Raw genomic sequence first — 21,362 nt, forward strand, 5'->3', positions numbered from 1 at the left:
CATTAAGCTCAAAGAAGGAAAGTTACCAACATGTAATTGCATACCCTAAAGAGAAATTTTGTTACTGTGTTTGTACATAACCTTTAGTCTTTTTTCTCTGCATTTTACTTGGACAAAAGGGTTAATATTGAATATTTTGTTTTGTAATTATTTTTGCTTAACATATTGTTTCTATGCCATTATATTAAATATTTAACATCATCATTTCTAAATGGCTACATCTTTTCTAGTTTATGGCTATACCAGAGTTTATTAAACTAATCACCTGCATCCAGTTACAAGCAGCCTGTTCCGTGTATCCTCATGTATAAATCTTTCTGCATAGCCATAACTAAATCCTTGAGTTCAGTTCTTGGAAGTGAAACATCCAGTTCATGAACAAATCCTGACAGCTCTGCCTTTAAAATATATCCCAAATCTGACCACTTCTCAACACCTCTACTTCAAACATCTTCTATTCCAAGCCACCATCACCTCTCATTCAGACCATTACAGTGGCCTTTAAGTGGCCTTCCTGCTTTCACTCTTGCTCCGTTTCAATCTATTTTTCCTGAAGAGAGCCATACTAGGCCTCTTAAGTAAAAAATGTGATCATGTCATTGCCCTGCTCAGAACCTTCCACAGGCTCTTCATCACACTCAGAATAAACTCCATGTTTTTACCTTGGCCTGCACAGCCCTCTCTCACACCTCCTCTCCTGCTACCCTTCCCAGCTGAGTGCTCATTAGCCGCTCTGACCTCTGCCACTGTCTTAGAAGTGTTTAATGTGCTCCTGCTGTGAAGCCTTTGCCTTTGCTATTTCCACTCCCTGGAACTCTATTTTCCCACATAACTACATAGTTTGCCTCTTCATTTTTCAGGTCTCTGTTTAAGTGCTCCCTTGTTAGAAAAGTCTTCTCTCCCTCTCTTTTTGCAAGTGTTTCACTAGGTTACATTGCTATATATTTTCAGACTTACTGTCTCCCTTACAAAGACAGGGACTTAGTTCTTTTCACTGTTCATCCCCTGTGACGAGGACACATGCCTAACATGCAGCCAAATACTAACTACTGTGCTCAGTAAATAGTTGTGTAATGAATTACTTAATTCTATCCATATTTTTGAGAAAAATTAATCAGTTATTTTACATAGAAAATTTTTTATTATTATTTTTATTTTAAAAATGTTAAACTTTTAAAAAATTTTTACTTTTTTTCTTTTTTTCTGCCTCTAAAGGGAGTTGATACAGAAAATTCTTCTGAAACACATCACTGGTTTTATATTAAATTGATTTAAATAGCTATTTGAACTTATTAATTTTAATAAGCTATAATATTTCACTAAATATCATGTATTTACTTTTCAGTAAATTTGATTTACTTTACAGATTAGGAAATTGAAATTTATAGATGGTCAGTAGTAACTTCCCAAGTTCAGAGAACTACAAGGCAAAGCTGAATATCAGTCTCCTTCTGTCTGACTCCAGACCCTGTGCTGTGTACTACATATATATTGCCCAGTTGCCCTCAGAAATACTGTGATGATGATTATTTACCACAGAATAGTTTTGCCCATTTCTTTGCATCTTTGCAAAAACTGGTTATCTTTTGGGGTTGACCAATTTGGAAGAAAATACTCTTTCATTTTTAAAATCTACATTCTCTGATTATAAGTGCACTTAATCGTTTTATGCCAGCTGTTGTATTTCTTAATTTTATTTTAATGAACAAGTATGTATTAAGCACTTCTCATGTGCCAGGCCTATCCTAGACTCTGAAGGAAGGACACATTACAGTCCTTATTCTCTTAAAGCTTCCAGGATGACAGGAGCCACTAGTAACCTTAGGGGAAGAAGTATGCATAAAAAAAAGTTCAAAGACCAAGAAACAATGGAAAAACACCAGAAACAATTCTCCATCATTAGAGCACTGAATGGAGTGTAGAAATTGTGAAGGGTGAAGCTTGCAAGATCAGAAGAAAAGAACTCAGGACAGAACCTGTGGAGCCTCAGCATTTAAGGTTGAGCAGAGATAGATGGTAAAATAAAGATGGACAAGGTGTAGCTAGAGAGAAGATAGGAAAGTCAGGGGAAGTAGAGTCACAGCTGCAAAGGGCAGGCAGTGTTTCAGAAAGGTCATATGAGCACTGGGAAATGGTGAACAGATTTAGAAAATTATTTGTTATTTTTATTAAGTAAGGAAGAATCAGAACCAGATTGTAGGGTGGGAGGTGAGGAAATAGAGACAGTGAGTATACAATATGTGTCTCTTTTAAGAAGTATTTAAAATGAGATCAAAGATAGCTTCTGGGGGTACACATGGGATATTTCTTTGTATACATGTACCCAATCCCCTATGAGTAGACATTTAGGTTGTTTCTAGTTTTCATCGTTTTAATCAGTTTCATGATGACCATCTAAATACAAATATCCAATTATCTCTTTGGTTTAAATTTCTCTTGGTGAGATTAATAGGTAAAAGATAATGTACATTTTCAGTTTTAATATGTATGTTTTATAAAATTTCTCTCCACAAGTGTTGTACTAATTAACACTTTTAACAAGTATTGCAAAATAATTCCTGTTGCTAGTACTGGGTAATGTTATCTTTTTCAAAAATGTATACTTATTGAAACTTTGTCCTCTCTGATTGGGTGACCACTTAATGTTAATCTCAGGTGATTTTCCTCTGGATCCAGAGGGAATTATTAAAAATTAACATCCAGCCGGGCGCAGTGACTCATGCCTGTAATCCTAGCACTCTGGGAGGCCGAGGCAGGCAGATTGCTCAAGGTTAGGAGTTCGAAACCAGCCTGAGCAAGAGTGAGACTCTGTCTCTACTAAAAATAGAAAGAAATTAATTGGACAACAAAAAATACATTGAAAAAATTAGAGCATGGTGGCACATGCCTGTAGTCCCAGCTACTCGGGAGGCTGAGGCAGTAGGATCACTTGAGCCCAGGAGTTTTAGGTTGCTGTGAGCTAGGCTGATGCCACGGCACTCTAGCCTGGGCAACAAAGTGAGGCTCTGTCAAAAAAAAGGAAGAAGAAGAATATTTCCGTTATCTGTTTAACTTCAAGTTCAGCTGCCTAAAAAAGTTCATTTCAAAAACAAGATGAAATTCAAGGTTAGTATTTTTAAATGTTCAAAGGGGATCATTTTTGTGTATTAAAAGTTTTTTTGTTTATTATGGCTCAAAGGTAAGATCATGTTTCTATAACTGATCTTATTTACTTATGGGTCTACTATTTGTGTTCATCCAAGCATCATTTTTCATCAGTTCAGAGGGCTTGTTTCAGGAAAGGTTCTGTATTTATATGAAAATAACTTCGCTGACCCAACACCAGAACAGGTTTTCATGCAGCCACTTTTCCCTGTACAGGGTGAGCATCCCAAATCTGAAGATCAGAAATGCTCCAAAATCTAAAACTTTTTGAGTGCCAACACTCAAAGGAAATATTCTTTCAGGTTTTGGATTTTTGTATAAGTGTAATATAAATATTCCAAAATCTGAAAAAAATTCAAAATCCAAAAGATTTCTGGTCCTGAGCATTTTGGTTAAGAAACAGTCAACCTGTACTGACTGACATTCATGCTCGCCTGCCGTCTCTCCGGTGAGCACTGACCCATGTTTGTAGTTAGGACCCAGGATATACCTTTTGACTACTGAAAAAGCCTAAGTTAATGTTCTTGTTTTGGAAATGGATTTATAATCTTGGCTTCATCTAATCTATTCTCTCAATCCTGATGTGATGGAAAGAACATTAAAGTATATGAAAATTAGCTAGAAAGATATGCCTTATTCTATTCAGGAATAGAATAGTAGGTATTAGAAAAGTCTGACTAAATTGTTTCATCCAATGAGGAATTTTTTTTTAAATCTTATATAACATGAAATCCATAGGTTGGGGGAAGTGCCTACAGTTCTAAGTCACATGTCCTCCTTAAACCAAGTACTAATAGCCACATGCATGGCTTGCCTCAAGAAGTGATTGCTCCTAAAGCTTGCTGTAGGGCCATCCTGCCCTCATTCAGAACTAGGGGTGTGAGTGCAGGGTGGGGAGGCAGGCACCAGGAAGAAGAGGGGAGTAGATGTTCGATAGGCCCCAGGAGGCTTGTCTGGGACAGAGGCTCTGAACTCGGACAGAGGGGTCACATCTGGGGAGGGCACTGGGCCTAGCAGTGGAAGTTGAGGGTTCTATTTTGTTCCAGCAAGACTGGGAAACAAATATAACAAATGGTCACAACTGTGTCTTCTGGGTGGTCAGAATATAAGTTTAGGTTGTTATTTTCTGTGGATTTCTGGGTTCTTTTTTAATAGTTCTAAAAAAATTGTTTTAACACACTGCTTTAAAAAAGGGAGGACATTAGAATAGAAGTGAGAGACAGACCAGTGCTCCACAGTAACTCTTCTACCTGTGACATCTGTAGCTAGGTATCCTTTACTCTGTGCTCCGTTTTATTTACAGAATGTAAATCATGTCACCAGTCCTTTCTGTTACCAAGGTTTTTTACAAGGATGAAAATAAAGATGAAAGGCTTTTTAAATTATAAAATACTTAACAAGCACAAGTATTATTTCATTTACATTCATAATTTTAGAAACTTTTTACTGGAAGAAATGTGTTTCACACAATTTCCCAAAATGGTAGAACTAAAGTAAACTTGGATTTTTTTCAATTCCACGTGGTTATTTTTGCTCTGAATCAAACAGCCGTTTACTTCCCACTTTATTGATTTGAGATGCATCCTTAGTAGAGCCAGATTACACTTAACTAATTATGTGACATTTTTGACATGTGACAACTATACCTAGAAACTCAGAATAATAATCTTATAGTCACATGAATCTTCTACCTTTTGTCTCCTTTTAGGTGAATGGTGATATTCCCCCTCGGCTAAAAAAGAGTGCTCATGAAATCATCCTCGACTTCATCAGATCAAGACCTCCTTTAAATCCAGTAAGTAATTTGACATATTACTCTTGATTGGAGACATCACAATGAATTATTCTCCTCTAGGTTGTCATCTCCAGAACTCAATTTTTCTAAGTGTTTAAGTTTTTACACTGAAATTTTATTCTAATGATGAATCCCAAATATAAATTATATTCTTAAGTCACAAAAAATACTTAAAACTATTCAATAAAAGGCTGTTTTAGGGTGTTTTTACTCAAAACAACCTGAGTCATGGTGCAAAATCTGGCCATATGCTTCTTTTACTCTGAGCTAAATAAATACTAGTTCCTGGTGTGAATTGCCCTTCCAATTTACTTTTTAGTGCTACCAGCCCTCTTTTATTAAATCCTCATGTAGTCAATATTTTATAATCAGTCCTCTCTACTGTATATCCACTTTTATGTGAATTATCTTCCTTTGTTAACAGGATTCTTTCTAGTTACCATAGAGTCAGAATATTCTAATCTGTTTGAATGATGATTTGTGTTCCCTCTGTTCTTCACTTCTTTTCCCCCCAGCTCAATAGCTAGCGCTCACTAAAGGTTCTCAAACCTATAACATAAAAGTAACTATAAAGAGAATGGTATTTCCCACTTAGGTATAGCTAAAGCAAAATTAATGATCCTTTTTATAAATCTTTTTAAAAGAAGGGAAAGATTTTTCGCTCTTATTCTGGGAAATAAGGAAAAATAAATTTAAAAACTTAAAGGTAAACAGGCCACCTAGAAATGATTTTAGGAAGGGAGGTCATAGGAGAACAGAAAGAACATAGAGTCACATGAACCTAGATTTGCACACTAACTCCACAATTTAGCAGCCACATGTTTCTGAGGGAGTTAATCAGCTTCCTTAAGTCCTGATTTCCTCAACTATAGAATGAAGATAATAATCTAAAAAGGTTACAGTGTCATGCTAGCATATAGGGAATATAATTATAACTTTAGCAAAACTGACTCCTGAGAATTAGTTGAGTGAGGTTGGCACAGTGGCACATACATATAGTCCCAGCTACTCGGGAGGCTGAGATAGGAGATCACTTGATCCTGAGAGTTTAAGGCTGCAGTGAGCTATGATTGCACCTGTAAATAATAGCCACCGCATTCCAGCCTAGGCAACATAATGAGACCCCATCTCTAAACAAATACATAAAATAAGATTAATTAAACATCTATGACTAAATCACTGTGAAATCCAGTAATCTCCCTATTGATTTAGTAATCTTGATATTTAATGACTTGAAAATAGTCTTATATCAGGCAATGTTATAACCATTGAAACTGATTATAACTGTACTATATGTTGGGCAATACTATACTGGATGAATGGACTTTGGTAAAAATTACTTAAGGACAAATATTCAAGTCTCTAGCCATTGTGCTTTTTTTCCCCAAGGCCTCAGCCAGAAAACTGAAACCAACCCCACCACGGCCACGGAGCCTCCATGAACGAATATTAGAAGAAATTAAAGCAGAAAGAAAGCTGCGCCCTGTCTCACCAGAGGAGATTAGACGTAACAAATTATGTGAGTACACTGCTTCCTGCACTCTCGGTCTAGAGTCTTCCATTGGGAAAGTGTTTTTTACAGCCAGCCCCATGAAAATACTGGCACAAAGTAAAAAGGATCCATGGAGTTTTCATTCCTTGTTCATTTCTCTCCCTTTCTCTCTCTCTCTCTTTTGCTCTCTCACTCACTTGTTCTCAGTCATACACACACACACACACACACACACACATACACTCTCACACTTGAAGTTTACACATGGAATTCATAGAATAGGAAATTCTTTCCCCATCTGATATTGAACTATACGAGAGCATCATAACATAATGGAAAGAGCTCTACCAGTTTCTAGACTGAGGTTTTAGGAGAGTTCCTTTACCTCTCTGGGCATCATTTGCTTCATTGGCAGAAAGGGTTTAAAAATTCCTCTTACCAGCCAGGCACAGTGGCTTACACCTATAATCCCAGCACTTTGAGAGGCCAAGGTGGGAGGCTCGCTTGAGGCTAGGAGTTTGAGACCAGCCTGAGCAACATAGCGACATCTCATCTCTACAAAAAGTAGAGAAATTAGCCAGGTATGGTGTCGCAACCTGTGGTGTCAGCTATTTAGGAAACTGAGGTAGGAGGATTGCTTTGACCCCAGGATTTTGAGGTTGCATTGAGCTATGATGACGCCACTGCACTGTAGCCCAGGCAACAGAGTGGGCAACTCTGTCTCAAAAAAAAAAAAAAAAGAGAAAGAAAAGAAAATTTTCTTTTTACCTACATTCTGGCTTTTATGTAAGAATTAAATAGGCTTGTGATAAAAATACTTTATAAATTATAATGCATATACAGAGATAAGGTATTGCATTTTAGAAATATAGATATACATAGTTTTACCTTATGTTTCTATCATCTTAATTATGGAATTAATGATACAGTATTGTGATGAAATTGTCAATTATTATCTGATATTTAACTGATTCCTAAATTTTCTTCATATTTATTATTTTTAATTTTTTATATATACCATAAGCATACACTGATTTATAGCAAGATCATATTATAAGATTTTTGTAAACATTTTTGTTTAAATGGCTCTCTTCCAATTTGTACAATTAAAGATGCCCAAAAATTCACAGAAATTCCTTTAGGAAAATAGATTATAGTGTTACCTGAACAGGAAAGGAACCAGTTCTGTGACACCACACTCTGCTAGTTTTCTCCTCTGACCTCTTATTCTGCCTCCTATCTACCGCGTCAGCCTTCTGTCTGTCCTCCCTGCTTGAGGTCTTAAACTTTTCAACCAATCCATGTTGATTTTCCTTGTTTGATCCTGGCCCTTCTGTTACAGTGTGAGCTCTGTTATGGCAGGGCCAGTGTCTGTCTTGTTTGGTCTTGTGTCTCTAGTACAGCGCTGGGCTGTACAAAGTACTGTTATATGTGCTGAAATGATTAAATGTACCTTCTTGTTACAAAGCTACAGAGTATTCATGATTATATCAATTGATTTCTCTCTGCTTATTTTGGCAACAAGTTTTCTCTCTTAAAAATGATGTTTAAAGCATGCTAAGTGACAGATCAATATGAGCATTTATATAAATTATGAGCCAAAACATACAAGCCATGCAAACCAAGAGTTCTTTCTGTGAGAGTCCTTAAATTAGCCTGAGGAACATCTGTGCATCCTCTGAAATATAAAAAAATTTTGCATATTTCACAAAATTTATGCATGTGTGTTTTTTTGAAGAGGCAGTCCATACTTTTCCTTATATTCCTAAACGGTCCATAGCCTCAAAAGAGTAAAAAACAATATGAAAAAATAAGAAAATGATACTGTAGAATCTGTATAAACCACTGTAGATAGATAGTTTATGACTGTATTTTAAAAATTTGCTACACCTTACAAAGTAATGGGATTAATAGAAAAGATTTTAATAAAACTATAAGGTAAAACAAATATATTACTCTGAGAAAAGTAAGCTTTATGATTTATATGAGTAGAGAGTAATTAGGCTTAGAGATTGTAAACTTCCATGGAAGTACCAAAAGAATATTCTATAGAAAGAAATAAGATAGGTATAATGTGCTTGTATGATTTGAATTAATATTTGACATCTAGTTCCTTAATTTTTCCAACAGTTTTTTGAACATTTACTATCTATTGAACATTGAACATTTACTACTATCATTGTGCCAGTGACTGGGATTACAAGATGAATAAGGCATAGTCCCTGCTCAGAAAATACTTCCACAGTAGTGGCTCTGAAGTACCATGTGCATTCATGTTGTAAGAGATATAAATGAACATTTACAACAGCCAGTCAGAATGGCTTTAAGTGAGGTCACTTAAGAAAGTGTAAGAGAAAGATTAGCAGGACTTTTAAGCAATCAGGGGGACACTGCCCTTGCACCTAAGCGTTATACTGAACCTTTTTGTAAAATTGTGGTAAAAACACTTAACATGAGGTCTACCCTCTTAACAAATGTTAAGTGTACAATACCTTTTTGTTGATTATAGGTACAGTGTTGTACAGCAGAACTCTGGAGCTTATTTATTCATTTTGTATGATTGACATGTATCTTAAACCCGTGGATTAGTAACTCCCCATTCCCTTTACCCCCCAGCCCCTGGCAACCACCATTCTACTCTTTAATTCTATAAATTTGGCTATTTTAGATACCTTATATAAGTGGAATCTGCAGTATTTGTCTTTCTGTGACTGGCTTATTTCACTTAACATAATGTCCTGAAGGTTCATCGATGTTGTTGCATTTTGAAGAAGCTCCTTCCTTTATGAGGCTAAATAATACTCCATTGTGTATATATACCACCTTTTCTTTACCTATTCATCTGTCAGTCATACTTAGGTTGTTTCCACCTCTTGGCTATTATGAACGGTGCTGCAGTGAATACAGGCAAGCTTCTATATCTTCAAGATTCTGATTTCTATTTTTTGGGATATATACCTAGAAATGGGATTACTGGATCATATGGTAGTTGTATTTTTAATTTTTTGAGGGACCTCCATACTCTTTTCCATAGCAGCTGCATCATTTTGCATTCTCACCTACAGTGTACAAGGGTTTGGTTCCTTCACATTGTCAACAATTTTTATCTTTTGGGCTTTTTTTGATAATAGCCATCCTACAGGTAGAAGGTGATATCATATTGTGATTTTGATTTTAATTTCTCTGATGATTAATGACCTTGAGTATTTTTTCATATACCTGTTGACCACTTGTAAGTCTTCTTTGGGAAAATGTATGTTTAGGTCCTTTCTTAATCAGGTTATAGTTTTTTTTTTACTATTGAGTTATAGAAGTTCATTATGTATTTTGGATATTAATCCCCTTTGTATATCTTGTCTACAAATACTTCCTCACATACAGTGGGTTGCCTTTTTGTTCTGTTGATTATTTCCTTTGCTGAGCAGAAGCTTTTTAGTTTGATGTAGACTGATTTGTTTATTTTTTTGTTTATGTTTTGTTATTTTGTTGTATTATGTTTTTGTCGCCTGTGCTTTTGGTGTCATCTCCATGAAATCATTGCCAAGACCAATATCATGAAGCCTTTTCCCTATGTTTTCTTATAGAAGTTTTGCCATTTCAGATCTTATGTTTAAGTTTTTAATCCATTTTGAGTTGGTGTAAGATAAGGGTTATTCTTTTGCATGTGGATATACAATTTTCCCATCACCATTTTGAAGACACTATACTTTCACCATTGTGTGTTCTTGGCACCCTTGGTCAAGACCCCTTGACCATATATGCATGAGTTTATTTCTGGCATCTCTTTTCCATTGGTCTGTCTATCTGTGTGCCAATACCATACTGTTTTGATTACTCTAACTTTGTAATATATTCTAACATCAGAAAATGTGATACCTCTAGCTTTGTTCTTCTTTCTCAAGAATGATTGGCTATTCATCATCTTTTGTGGTTTCATATGAATTTTAGGATTTTTTTTTCTATTTATGTACACAAAAAAACCCACTAGAATTTTCATGGGGATCGCATTCCATCTGTATATAGCTTTGGGTAGTATGCACATTTTAACAATAAGTCTTTCAACCCATGAATGCAGGATGTCTATTTGTTTGTGTCTTGTATTAATAGTTTTCCCTATACATATCTTTTACCTTCTTAGTCAAGTTTATTCCTAGGTATTGTATTTTTTTGGGTACTATGATCAATAGTATTGCTTTCCTTATTTTCTTTTCAGATAATTTGTTGTTAGTGTATTTAAATGCCGCGGGTTTTTGTAGTTGATTTTGTATCCTGCAACTTTACTGAATAAATTTGTTTATTAGTTCTAACAGTTTTTTTATTGAGTCTTTAGGGTTTTCTATATATAAGATCATGTCATCTGCAAACAGGGACAATTTTATCACTTCCTTTTCAATTGGATGCCTTTTATGTCGTGGTGTTTTTTTATTTTGTTTTGTTTTTTGTTTTTTGCCTAATTGTTGTGGATAAAACACCTGGTACTATGTTGAATATAGAAGTGGTCATCCTTGCTTTGTTCCTGATCTTAGAGGAATAGCTTTCATGTTTTCCCTGTTGAGTATGATGTTAACTGTAGGCTTTTCATATATACATTTATTATGAAAGGGTATTAAATTTTGTCAAATACTTATCTTTGTCTTTTGAAATGGTCATGGTTTTTTTTAATTCTTTATTCTCTTAATATGGTGTATCACATTAATTGATTTTCATATATTAAGCCATCCTTACATCTCAGGGAGAAATCCCACTCCATCATGTTGTGTGATCTTTTTAATGTGCTATTGGATTTAGTTTGCTAATGTCAACTGAAATAATTGAAAGGATTAGAATCTAGCTAAAGAGTTTATGCAAACAAAAGGCTAGGAATGACCATTCCAAAATGCAGGCTTCAGAGAAATGGGGTTATTATACTGAAGTTAAAGGTTAAGTTCTTATTTATATAGGCAGAAAACAAAGAAATTTAGTAAGATTATAGCTTTTTTTATTTTTTTATTTTTTTTTTGAGACAGAGTCTTGCTCTGTCTTCTAAGCTGGAGTGCAGTGGCATCATTATAGCTCATTCACAGCAACCCCAAAATCCTGGGCTCAAATGATCCTCTTGCTTTAGCCTCCCTAGTAGCTGGGACTATAGCTGCATGCCACCACACCCAGCTAATTTTTAAAAAATTTTTTTGTAGAGATGGGGTCTTGCAGTATTGCTCAGGCTGGTCTCAAATTTCTGGGCTCAAACAGTCCTCCCACTTTGGCCTCCCAAAATGCTGGGATTACAGGCATGAACCATTGCACCCAGCTGGATTGTAATATTTTCTATACAAGGCTGGTTTTATGTGTAAGAATAGTTCAATTAGTTGTAGTTTGTTCTCTTTTCTCTACAGCTTATTTTCATTTCCTTTCCAATTTAAAAGAATGTACTTAACATCCCATCTTGGACAATCTGATAGTCATAGAGCCTTTGTGTGAGAAAAGAAAAGGGGAAGTTAATCTATAATGAAGATCAACTGTGGAAAGAGAAGACAGCAGTGGAAAGGGAAGAGTGCCCTGTAGTCATTTACAATATTTTACAAAACAATGTAGGTAAGGAAAAGGCTAATCTATGATTTAAAAAAAAAAAAAACAAAAAACTATAGATTTCAGCTGCCTGTTTATGTGACTCAGGTCCCATAATAACATTCCCTTAGGCTCAAAATATTTTCAAGTTCAAACAGCATAGACTTGTTTTTTTTTAAGGGCTGGAGAGAACCTACGGATCTCAAGCCACTCTGGCTCTGCAAAGAGGTTGTTAAAACACTATCGAAGGAACCACTGAGCTAAAGCCAGCCCAGCATAGACTTTTTTTTTTTTTTCTTTTTTTTTTTTTCCAGACTTTGATTTTAGGGTACAGCATAGACTTTTAATTACTTATTTTTACACTAGTATTTTGTTGAGGATTTTCTACCTGTATTCATCAAGGATATTAGCCTGTAGTTTTCTTTTTTGCTTTGTCTTTGTCTGGCTTTGGTATCAGAATAATGCTGGCCTCATACAATGAGTTTAGAAGTATTCCCCCCTCTTCAGTGTCTTGGAAGAGTTTGAGATGGATTGGCACTTAATTCTTCTTTTAATGTGTGAGCCAAGTTCACCAGTGAAGACATCTGAATGAGTTTTTGTGGGTTAGATGTGTTTTTTGGAGATAGCAGATATTTGGCTTATATTTTTTAATCCATTCAGTCAGCCTTATGTCTCTTCAATGGGCAGTTCAAGCCATTCACATTTATTGAAAGGATTGATAACGGGTAGATTTCTGTTCATACTGTTGAGTAGAAGCTTGTTGCTTTGTTTTAGTTTTTGAGCCATTGTGGTGTCTGGGCTTTGACCTTTAGCTTTTGGGTAATTTTACACTGGTGGGTGTCTATTGTGCTACTCTGTGTATAATGCAGTTCTGAGTACTACCTGCAGGGCAGGTCTTCTCTTGACAAACTTCCTCAGTGTTTGCTTGTCTGAGAAAGTCATTATTTCCCCCCCTATAGGAAACTTAGTTTTGTAGGGTACAACTAAGTTTCAAGGGGAAGAGAAGGAAAACAATTTCCATGCAAATGAAACCAAAAGAAAGCTGGTATAGCAGTTCTCATGTCAGATAACATAGTCTTCAACAAGAGTAATGAAACACAAAGATGGTCATTATATAATGATACAGAGAACAATTCAACAAGAAGATACAGCAATTCTAAATACTTACTCACCTACCATAGGTGTACCCAGATTCATAAAGCAAATCCTACTTGATCTAAACAAAATGATAAACAGCACCATGATAATAGCTGGGATTTCAACACCCTTCTGACAGAATAGGACAGATCCTGCAAATAGAAAATAAACAAAGAAACAATGGACTTAAACAGAACTCTAGAACAAATGGGTCTAACAGACATCTACAGAGCATTCTACCTAAAACCACTGAATATACGTTCTTATCAGCTCATGGGACATTCTTTAAGATTGATTACATCCTAGGCACCAAAATGTGTCTCAACAAGTTAAAAAAAAAAAATAGAAATTATACCATGCATCTTCTCAGACCACAGTGGAATAAAATTAGAAATCAATTCCAACAGAAACACTCATCTCTACACAGTCATGAAAACTAAACAACCTACTACTGAATGATAGTCAAGTCAAGGGAGTAAATTAAGATAGAAATAAAAAGATTCTATGAACTAAATGATAAAGAAGACACAAGTTATCAAAATCTGTGGGATACAGCTAAAGCAGTCCTGAGAAGAAAATTCATAGCCATAAAATGCCTACATTCAAAAGACAGAAAGATCACAAATCAATGATCTAATGAATCATCTTAAGAAACTGGAAAAGGATGAGCAATCCTAAACCCAGCAGAAGAAAAAAAGAACAACCAAGATCGGAGCAGAACTAAATGAAATCAATAACAAAGTAACCATGTAGAAGATTAATGAAATCAAAAGTTGGTTCTTTGCCACAGTGAGTAAGATGTGCAACATTTGGGGGATGGACAAGCTTGAAGCTCTTACTTGAGGGGGGAGAGGGACATGGGCAATATATGTAACCATAATACGCTAAAATAAAATTTAAAAGTTGGTTCTTTGAAAAGATAAACAAAATTGACAGGCCTCTTACTAGATTAAACAGAATCAGAAAAGAAAAAAGTCTAATAAGCTCAATCAGGAATGAAAAAGGAGAAATTACAACTGACACCATGGAAATACAAAATGTCATCTCTAAATACTATAAAAATCTCCATGCACATAAACTTGAAAACGTGGAGGAAATGAACAAATACTTAGAAACACACAGCCTCCCTAGACTCAGTCAGGAAGAAGAAGAATTCCTGAACAGACCAATATCAAGTAATGAAATTGAAGCAGCAATAAAAAGTCTTTCAAAAAAATAAGAAAAAGTCCTAGACCAGATGGTTTCACATCTGAATTTTGCCAGACCTTCAAAGAAAAACTGGTACCTATCTTGTAGAAATTACTCCATAACATCAAGAAGGAAGGAATCCTCCCCAACACATTTTACAAAGCCAACATCACCTTGATACCAAAGCCAGGAAAGGACTTAACAACAAAAGAAAACTATAGACCAATATCCCTTAGGGACATAGATATAAAAATTCTCAATAAAATCCTAGCAAACTGAATTCATATGGTAATCAAAAAAATAATCCATCACGACCAAGTGGTCTTCATGCCAGAGACTCAGGGATGGTTCAATATACGTAAATCTATAAATTAATTCACCACATAAATAGAAATAAAAAGACCATATAATTCTCTCAATTGACACAGATAAAGCATTTTACAAATTCAGCACCCTTTTATGATAAGAACACTTAACAAAATAGGCATAGATGGGACAAACCTCAAAATGACAAAAGCCATATACAACAGACTCACAATCAACATCATACTGAATGGGGAAAAATTGAAAGCACTCGTGCTAAGAACTGAAACCAGACAAGACTGCCCTCAACTACCACTTCCATTCAACATAGTGCTGGAAGTCCTAGCTAGAGCAATCAGACAACAGAAGGAAATCAAGGGTATCCACACGGGAGCAAAAGAGGTCAAACTTTTGCTTTTTGCTGATGATAGGATCTTATATCTAGAAAACCCCAAAGATTCTGTCAAGAGACTACTGGAATTGATAAATAAATTCAGCAGAGTCTCAGGTTACAAAATCAGTGTACACAATTCAGTAGCATTCATATATGCCAACAAGAGTCAAGCTGAGAACCAAATCAAAGACTTAACACCTTTCACAATAGCAACAAAGAAAATAAATATATTCAATTAAGGAGGTGAGAGAACTCTACAGGGAGAACTATGAAACATTGAGGAAGGAAATAACAGAGGATATAAACAGATGGAAAAATATACCATGCTCATGGATTTGCAGAATCAACATTGTTAAAATATCTATACTACCCAAAGTAATCTACAGATTTGATGCAATCTCTATTAAAATACCAACATAATTTTTCACAGATCTAGAAAAAATAATTCTGTGCTTCATATGGAACCAGAGAAGACCCTGTATAGCCAAAGCAAAAAGAACAAATTAGGAGGCATCCATTTACCAGACTTTAAGCTATACTACAAGGCCACAGTAAGCAAAACAGTGTTGTAGTGATACAAGAACAGAGATATAAACCAATGGAAACAGAACAGAGAATCCAGATATAAAACCATCCTCATATTGCCATCTGATCTTTGACAAAGCAGAAAAAACAAACACTGGGGAAAAGAATCCTTATTCAGTAAATGGTGCTGGGAAAACTGGATAGCACATGTAGAAGACTGAAACAGTATCCACTCCTCTCACCTCTCACAAAAATCAACTCATGATAGATAACAGACTTAAACCTAAGGCATGAAACCATAAAAATTCTAGAAAGAAATGTTAGAAAAACTCTTATAGACATGGTCCTACACAAAGAATTTATGAAAAAGATCCCAAAAGCAATCACAGCAACAATAAAAATAAATAAATGGAACCTGATGAAATTAAAAAGCTTCTGCACAGCCAAGGAAGCAATCATTAGAGTGAATAGACAATCTACAGAATGGGAGAAAATATTTGCATGCTATACATCCAGAAAAGGGCTGATAACTAGAATCTATAAAGAACTCAGGCAAATCAGCAAGAAAAAATCAAACAACCCAATTAAAATGTGGTCAAAGGACATGAACAGAAACTTTTTAAAAGAAAATAGACTAATGGCCAACAAACATGAAAAAATGCTTATCATCTCTAATCCTTAGGAAAATGCAAATTAAAACCAAAATGAGATATCAATTAACTCCAGTGACAATGGCTTTTATCAAAAAATCCCCAAACAACAAATGTTGGCGTGGATGTGGAGAGATAGGAACACTCACACACTGCTGGAGGGACTGCAAACTAGTACAACATCTCTGGAAAGTAGTATGGAGATAACTCAAAGAACTAAAAGTAGAATTAACATTTGATCAAGCAGTCTCACTGTATTTACCCAAAGGAAAACAAAGACATTCTATAAAAAAGACTTCTGCACTCGAATGTTTATAGCAGCACAGTTCACAATTGCAAAGATGTGGAAACAACCCAGCTGCCATCAATACGTGAGTGGAATAATGGGAGAAAATATTCACATGCTACACATCCAATAAAGGGCTGATAACTAGAATCTATATAGAACTCAGGAAAATCAGCAAGAAAAAATCAAACAACCCATCAAAAAGTGGGCAAAGGACAAGAACAGAAACTTTTCAAAAGAAGATAGGCTAATGGCCAACAAACATATGACAAAATGCTCGACATCGCTAATCATCAGGGAAATGCAAATCAAAACCACAATGAGATATCACTTAACTCCAGTGAGAATGGCCTTTATCATAAAGTCCCAAAACAATAAATGTTGGCATGGATGCAGAGAGATAGGAACACTCATATACTGCTGATGGGAATGCAAACTAGGACAACCTCTGTGGAAAGTAATATGGAGATACCTCAAAGAGCTGCAGGTAGAACTACCATTAGATCCAGCAATCCCCTTACTGGCATCTACTCAAAGGAAAACAAATTCTGTAAAAAAGACATCTGCACTAGAACGTTTATAGCAGCACAATTCACAATGGCAAAGATGTAGCAATAACCCAAGCGCCCATCAATCCATGAGTGGATTAATAAAACGTGATATATGTATACTGTGGAGTTCTACTCAGCCACAAAAAACAATGGTAATCTAGCACCTCTTGTATTATTCTGGATAGAGCTGGAGCCCATTCTCCTCAGTGAAGTATCCCAAGAAGGGAAAAACAAACACCATATGTACTCACCATCAAATTGGTATTAACTGATCAACGCTTATGTGCACATATAGTAGTAACATTCATCAGGTGTTGGGCAGGTAGGAGCGGGAAGGAGGAGATAGACAAATGGTTGCAATGGGCACTGTCTGGGGAATGGGCGTACTTGTAGCTTTGACTCAGGCGGTGCAAAGGCAATTTATATGATCATAGCATTTGTATCCCTGTGATATTCTGAAATTTAAAAAAAAAAGACATCTGGACCTGGGCTATTCTTTGTTGGGAGCTTTTTAAAATTTTTTATTTCAGCATATTATGGGGATACAAATATTTAGGTTACGTGTGTTGCCTCCCTCCCCCATTACCCTCCCCCCAAGAGTCAGAGCTTCAAGCGTGTCCATCCCCCAGATGGTGCGCACTGCACTCACGTAGGTATGTTGGGAGCTTTTTTTTTTTTTGAGACAGAGTATCACTTTGTTGCCCTGGCTAGAGTGCCGTGGCATCAGCCTAGCTCACAGCAACCTCAAATTCCTGGCCTCAAGCAATCCTCCTGCCTCAGCCTCCCAAGTAGCTGGGACTACAGGCATGGGCCACCATGCCTGCTAATTTTTTCTATATATATTAGTTGGCCAATTAATTTATTTCTATTTTTAGTAGAGATGGGGTCTCGCTCTTGCTCAGGCTGGTTTCAAACTCCTGACCTTGAGCAATCCTCCCGCCTTGGCCTCCCAGAGTGCTAGGATTACAGGCGTGAGCCACCGCGCCCAGCCGTGTTGGGAGCTTTTTGATCAGTGATTCATCTCTCACAGCAAGCCTTTGTCACATACATATTCTTCAGTTTCACTTTTAAAAAATCATATTTAAATGTTAACTAGTGGGAACCCTACTTTAGAATCATTAAATATAATTTTAATGTTGAATATGTCTTATTTTATTTTCACTTTGAAAGTTAGTGTTTCACAACAGCCAGAATTAAACTATTGTAGAAAGTGATGTTCTATGAGAGTCTCACTTTTAGAATTCTGAGCTCAAACTGATCATAAATCTTAATTGGAAAGTAAGGGATTTGGGCTCATTTTTTTCTGCAGATCTACATTGGTTCTCAATATAAATTTTTGCTTCATGGAGTTTGATTAGGATAATGTTGGCAGAATTAGCTTGAAGAAGAGTTCTAAATATTTTTATGACCTCCTTCCTCCATGTAGTTACAAGTAGAAACCCACTGCAGAAATGCGGAAAATGCCTCTAAATGTTTAAAGTAGTTTAAATGTTACCCATGATTTCCACAGCCAGAGGCATCCACTGAGAATCTCCTTGGGCATTACAAAATGAGGACAGTAAACTATATATAGTATTTTGCTCTCTTCATTTAACATTGTATGTGGCATGAACGTCTTCCTACGTCATTAAATGTGACTCAGAACATGATTTATAAGGACATGATTTCCTAACAGATGGCTAAATTGTGTTTTATTTACCTATTCCCCCTACTGTTTCAAAAGTTATTTCCATTTTTTCCTAGTAAGCCTGAGATTACTATTCTTGTTTATCAATCAGTCTTTGTTCATTTCTCTGTTTTTCTAAACATCTTAATTGTCATGATCCTCAATTGTTGTCCTCTTTCTGGCATATAGAAAGAGCTTGGGAAAGATGTGAACCCTATCTCCCAAGAAATAATTGCATCCCTTTCTTATGCAGTAGTCAGTCTTATTTCAAAAGACACATTGATATGCCAGAGAAGAGCAGAATAAGAAGGTATTAGAGAAGATTGAAGAGTGCTTTGAGAGTATGTAGTATTTTACTTGCTATACATAACTAGGAAAATCTAAAGTACATAGCATATGAATTTAGAAATGCAGTTTTTTTAATGACTAGAAAATTATTCTCAACACAAAATCTCTGACCACTTTCCTATAAGATAACTAAAACACAGTAAAATGCCTGTTTAAAAATTATATCATAACTTAAACATTAGGATGAAAATATTTGAAATATTATTTCTTGATCTTCAAACAATAAGTATGGTTATTAAATAATAGTTGCTTTATTTGCCATATTTAAGATGTATATCCCCTTTGTTGACATAGTGCAATTAAAAACATCTGCATATGATTCTGACATCTTGATAAGATGTGTTTGAGATGTAAATCAAAGCTCTTCCTTCCCATAAGTTTTTAAAAATACTATATTGAGCTTTGGGATTGTAAATATAAACTGTTCCTTTTAAAAATCTCCTAAAATACATACTGAGAGATGATTACATTTCATTAAATTGGGATATTAGATCTTCAGAGGCTGCTTCCCTAGAAAACATCATCTGGGTGGATGTTCTGTCTGATAAGCCTGTACTCACAAACCCACAGTTGTGTCGTTCTCTGACCACAAAGGTGCCTGCTGTCCCTCCTAGGCACAGCCCTCACCAAGACCCTAGGCTTCCAGAAATCCAAAGTCAAGAAGGCAAGGTTGTCTTTGGTGGCAACAAAGTTTCACCTAAGGTGCCAACTTTGTGAAATAGGATGACAAAAAAATTTAAAGGAGAAATAATTAATTTCTCAATTTATGCTGCCTTGTTTATATGAAGAGGATTTAGAAGAATGGGAGAAACAATATGACAAAAGATACTCAGAGAGACTGCTTTGGCTTCAACAATTTTGGAAAATCTTCCTGGTGGATTAAGTTTTTGAAATGGAGAAAGAAGACTGCTTTATGGAGGAGAGAGGGAGGAACGACCAGCTGCATATTTGGAGTGCTATGCTTCAGTGTTAAAAGTGGCAGTTTTGGCTGGGCACAGTGGCTCACGCCTGTAATCCTAGCACTCTGGGAGGCCGAGGCGGGCGGATTGCTCGAGGTCAGGAGTTTGAAACCAGCCCGAGCAAGAGCGAGACCCCGTCTCTACTATAAAAAGAAAGAAATTAATTGGCCAACTAATAAATATAGAAAAAATTAGCCGGGCATGGTGGTGCATGCCTGTAGTCCCAGCTACTTGGGAGGCTGAGGCAGGAGGATTGCTTGAGCCCAGGAGTTTGAGGTTGCTGTGAGCTAGGCTGACGCCACGGCACTCACTCTAGCCTGGGCAACAAAGTGAGACCCTGTCTCAAAAAAAAAAAAAAAAAAAAAAAGTGGCAGTTTCTGGACAATAATAGGAAGGTTGAGCGTAGGTCACAGGAAAGATGTTTTTCTCTTTGATGTGTCATTATCGAGGTGCTGGTAAGAGTTTTGGACTACAGTGAAAATAGATAATTCTCACTGTAATGAATATCCAAATTCATCAAATCTTTGCAACAGCCTTTTTTAATCCCTTTATTGAGTTTTATGGTATTTACATACCCTAAGATTGACTCATTTAAAGTATACAATTTAGTGGTTTTTATTATATGTAATAAATTTTAAAAATAAACTGTTTCAACAGGAAAGAAATAATAATTTTATTCTTAAGAAATGATAATTATAGTGGTCCCCTGTTATCCAAGGGAGAAATATCCCAAAACCTCCAGTGGATACCTAAAACCACAAATAATACCAAACCCTAGATATGCTAGGTTTTTTTCTATACATACATACCTATGATATAATTTAATTTATAAATTAGGCACAATAAAGATTAACAACAATACTAAAATGGAAAAATTATACTCAGAAGGCATGCAATTTAAAACTTAGGAATTGTTTATTTCTGAAATTTTCCATTTATTGTTTTTGGACCACCAGTAACTGAGACCATGGAAAGCAAAACTGAAGATAAGGGGATGCTACTGTATTGAACTTTTACTATGTGCCAAGTGCAATTCTAAGCAGTTTTTTTATATGAAGGCATTTAATCTTTATAACAATCTCATGAGTTAGGTACCATTATGCCCATTTTACTAATGAAGTAACTTAAGCACAGAGAGGTTAAGTAACTGGCCCAGGATCACACTGCTAGTAAGTGGCAGAGCTGAGATTCAAACTCAGATAGTCTGGCCACTCTTTAAACTACTAGGGTATACTGCCTGCAGTAGAGAGTTTATTGGCACATTGTGCTGCTACTAATTCCTCATTTTTTAATAAAATGTTTCACCTTTATTTAGAGAACCAAATTCTCATCCTGAAAAAAATTATTGAAGGACACATTTATTCTAAAATTTTAAAGATT

At 35.8% G+C, this 21,362-nt stretch overlaps 1 protein-coding gene across 2 annotated transcripts in view; it reads left to right on the top strand.

The window, feature by feature from the left end:
• Nucleotides 1–21,362, top strand: part of SPIRE1 (spire type actin nucleation factor 1) — a 182,625-nt gene that overhangs the window by 126,169 nt on the left and 35,094 nt on the right. For both annotated transcript variants that reach the window (XM_012746047.2, XM_012746049.3), the window contains exons 7-8: nt 4,853–4,939; nt 6,329–6,458. In XM_012746047.2, the coding sequence (XP_012601501.2) occupies nt 4,853–4,939; nt 6,329–6,458 (217 nt within the window). The remainder of the gene's footprint in view (nt 1–4,852; nt 4,940–6,328; nt 6,459–21,362) is intronic.

This window comes from Microcebus murinus, chromosome 17, assembly GCF_040939455.1.
Source record: "Microcebus murinus isolate Inina chromosome 17, M.murinus_Inina_mat1.0, whole genome shotgun sequence".
NCBI classification, from domain to species: Eukaryota; Metazoa; Chordata; class Mammalia; order Primates; family Cheirogaleidae; genus Microcebus; species Microcebus murinus.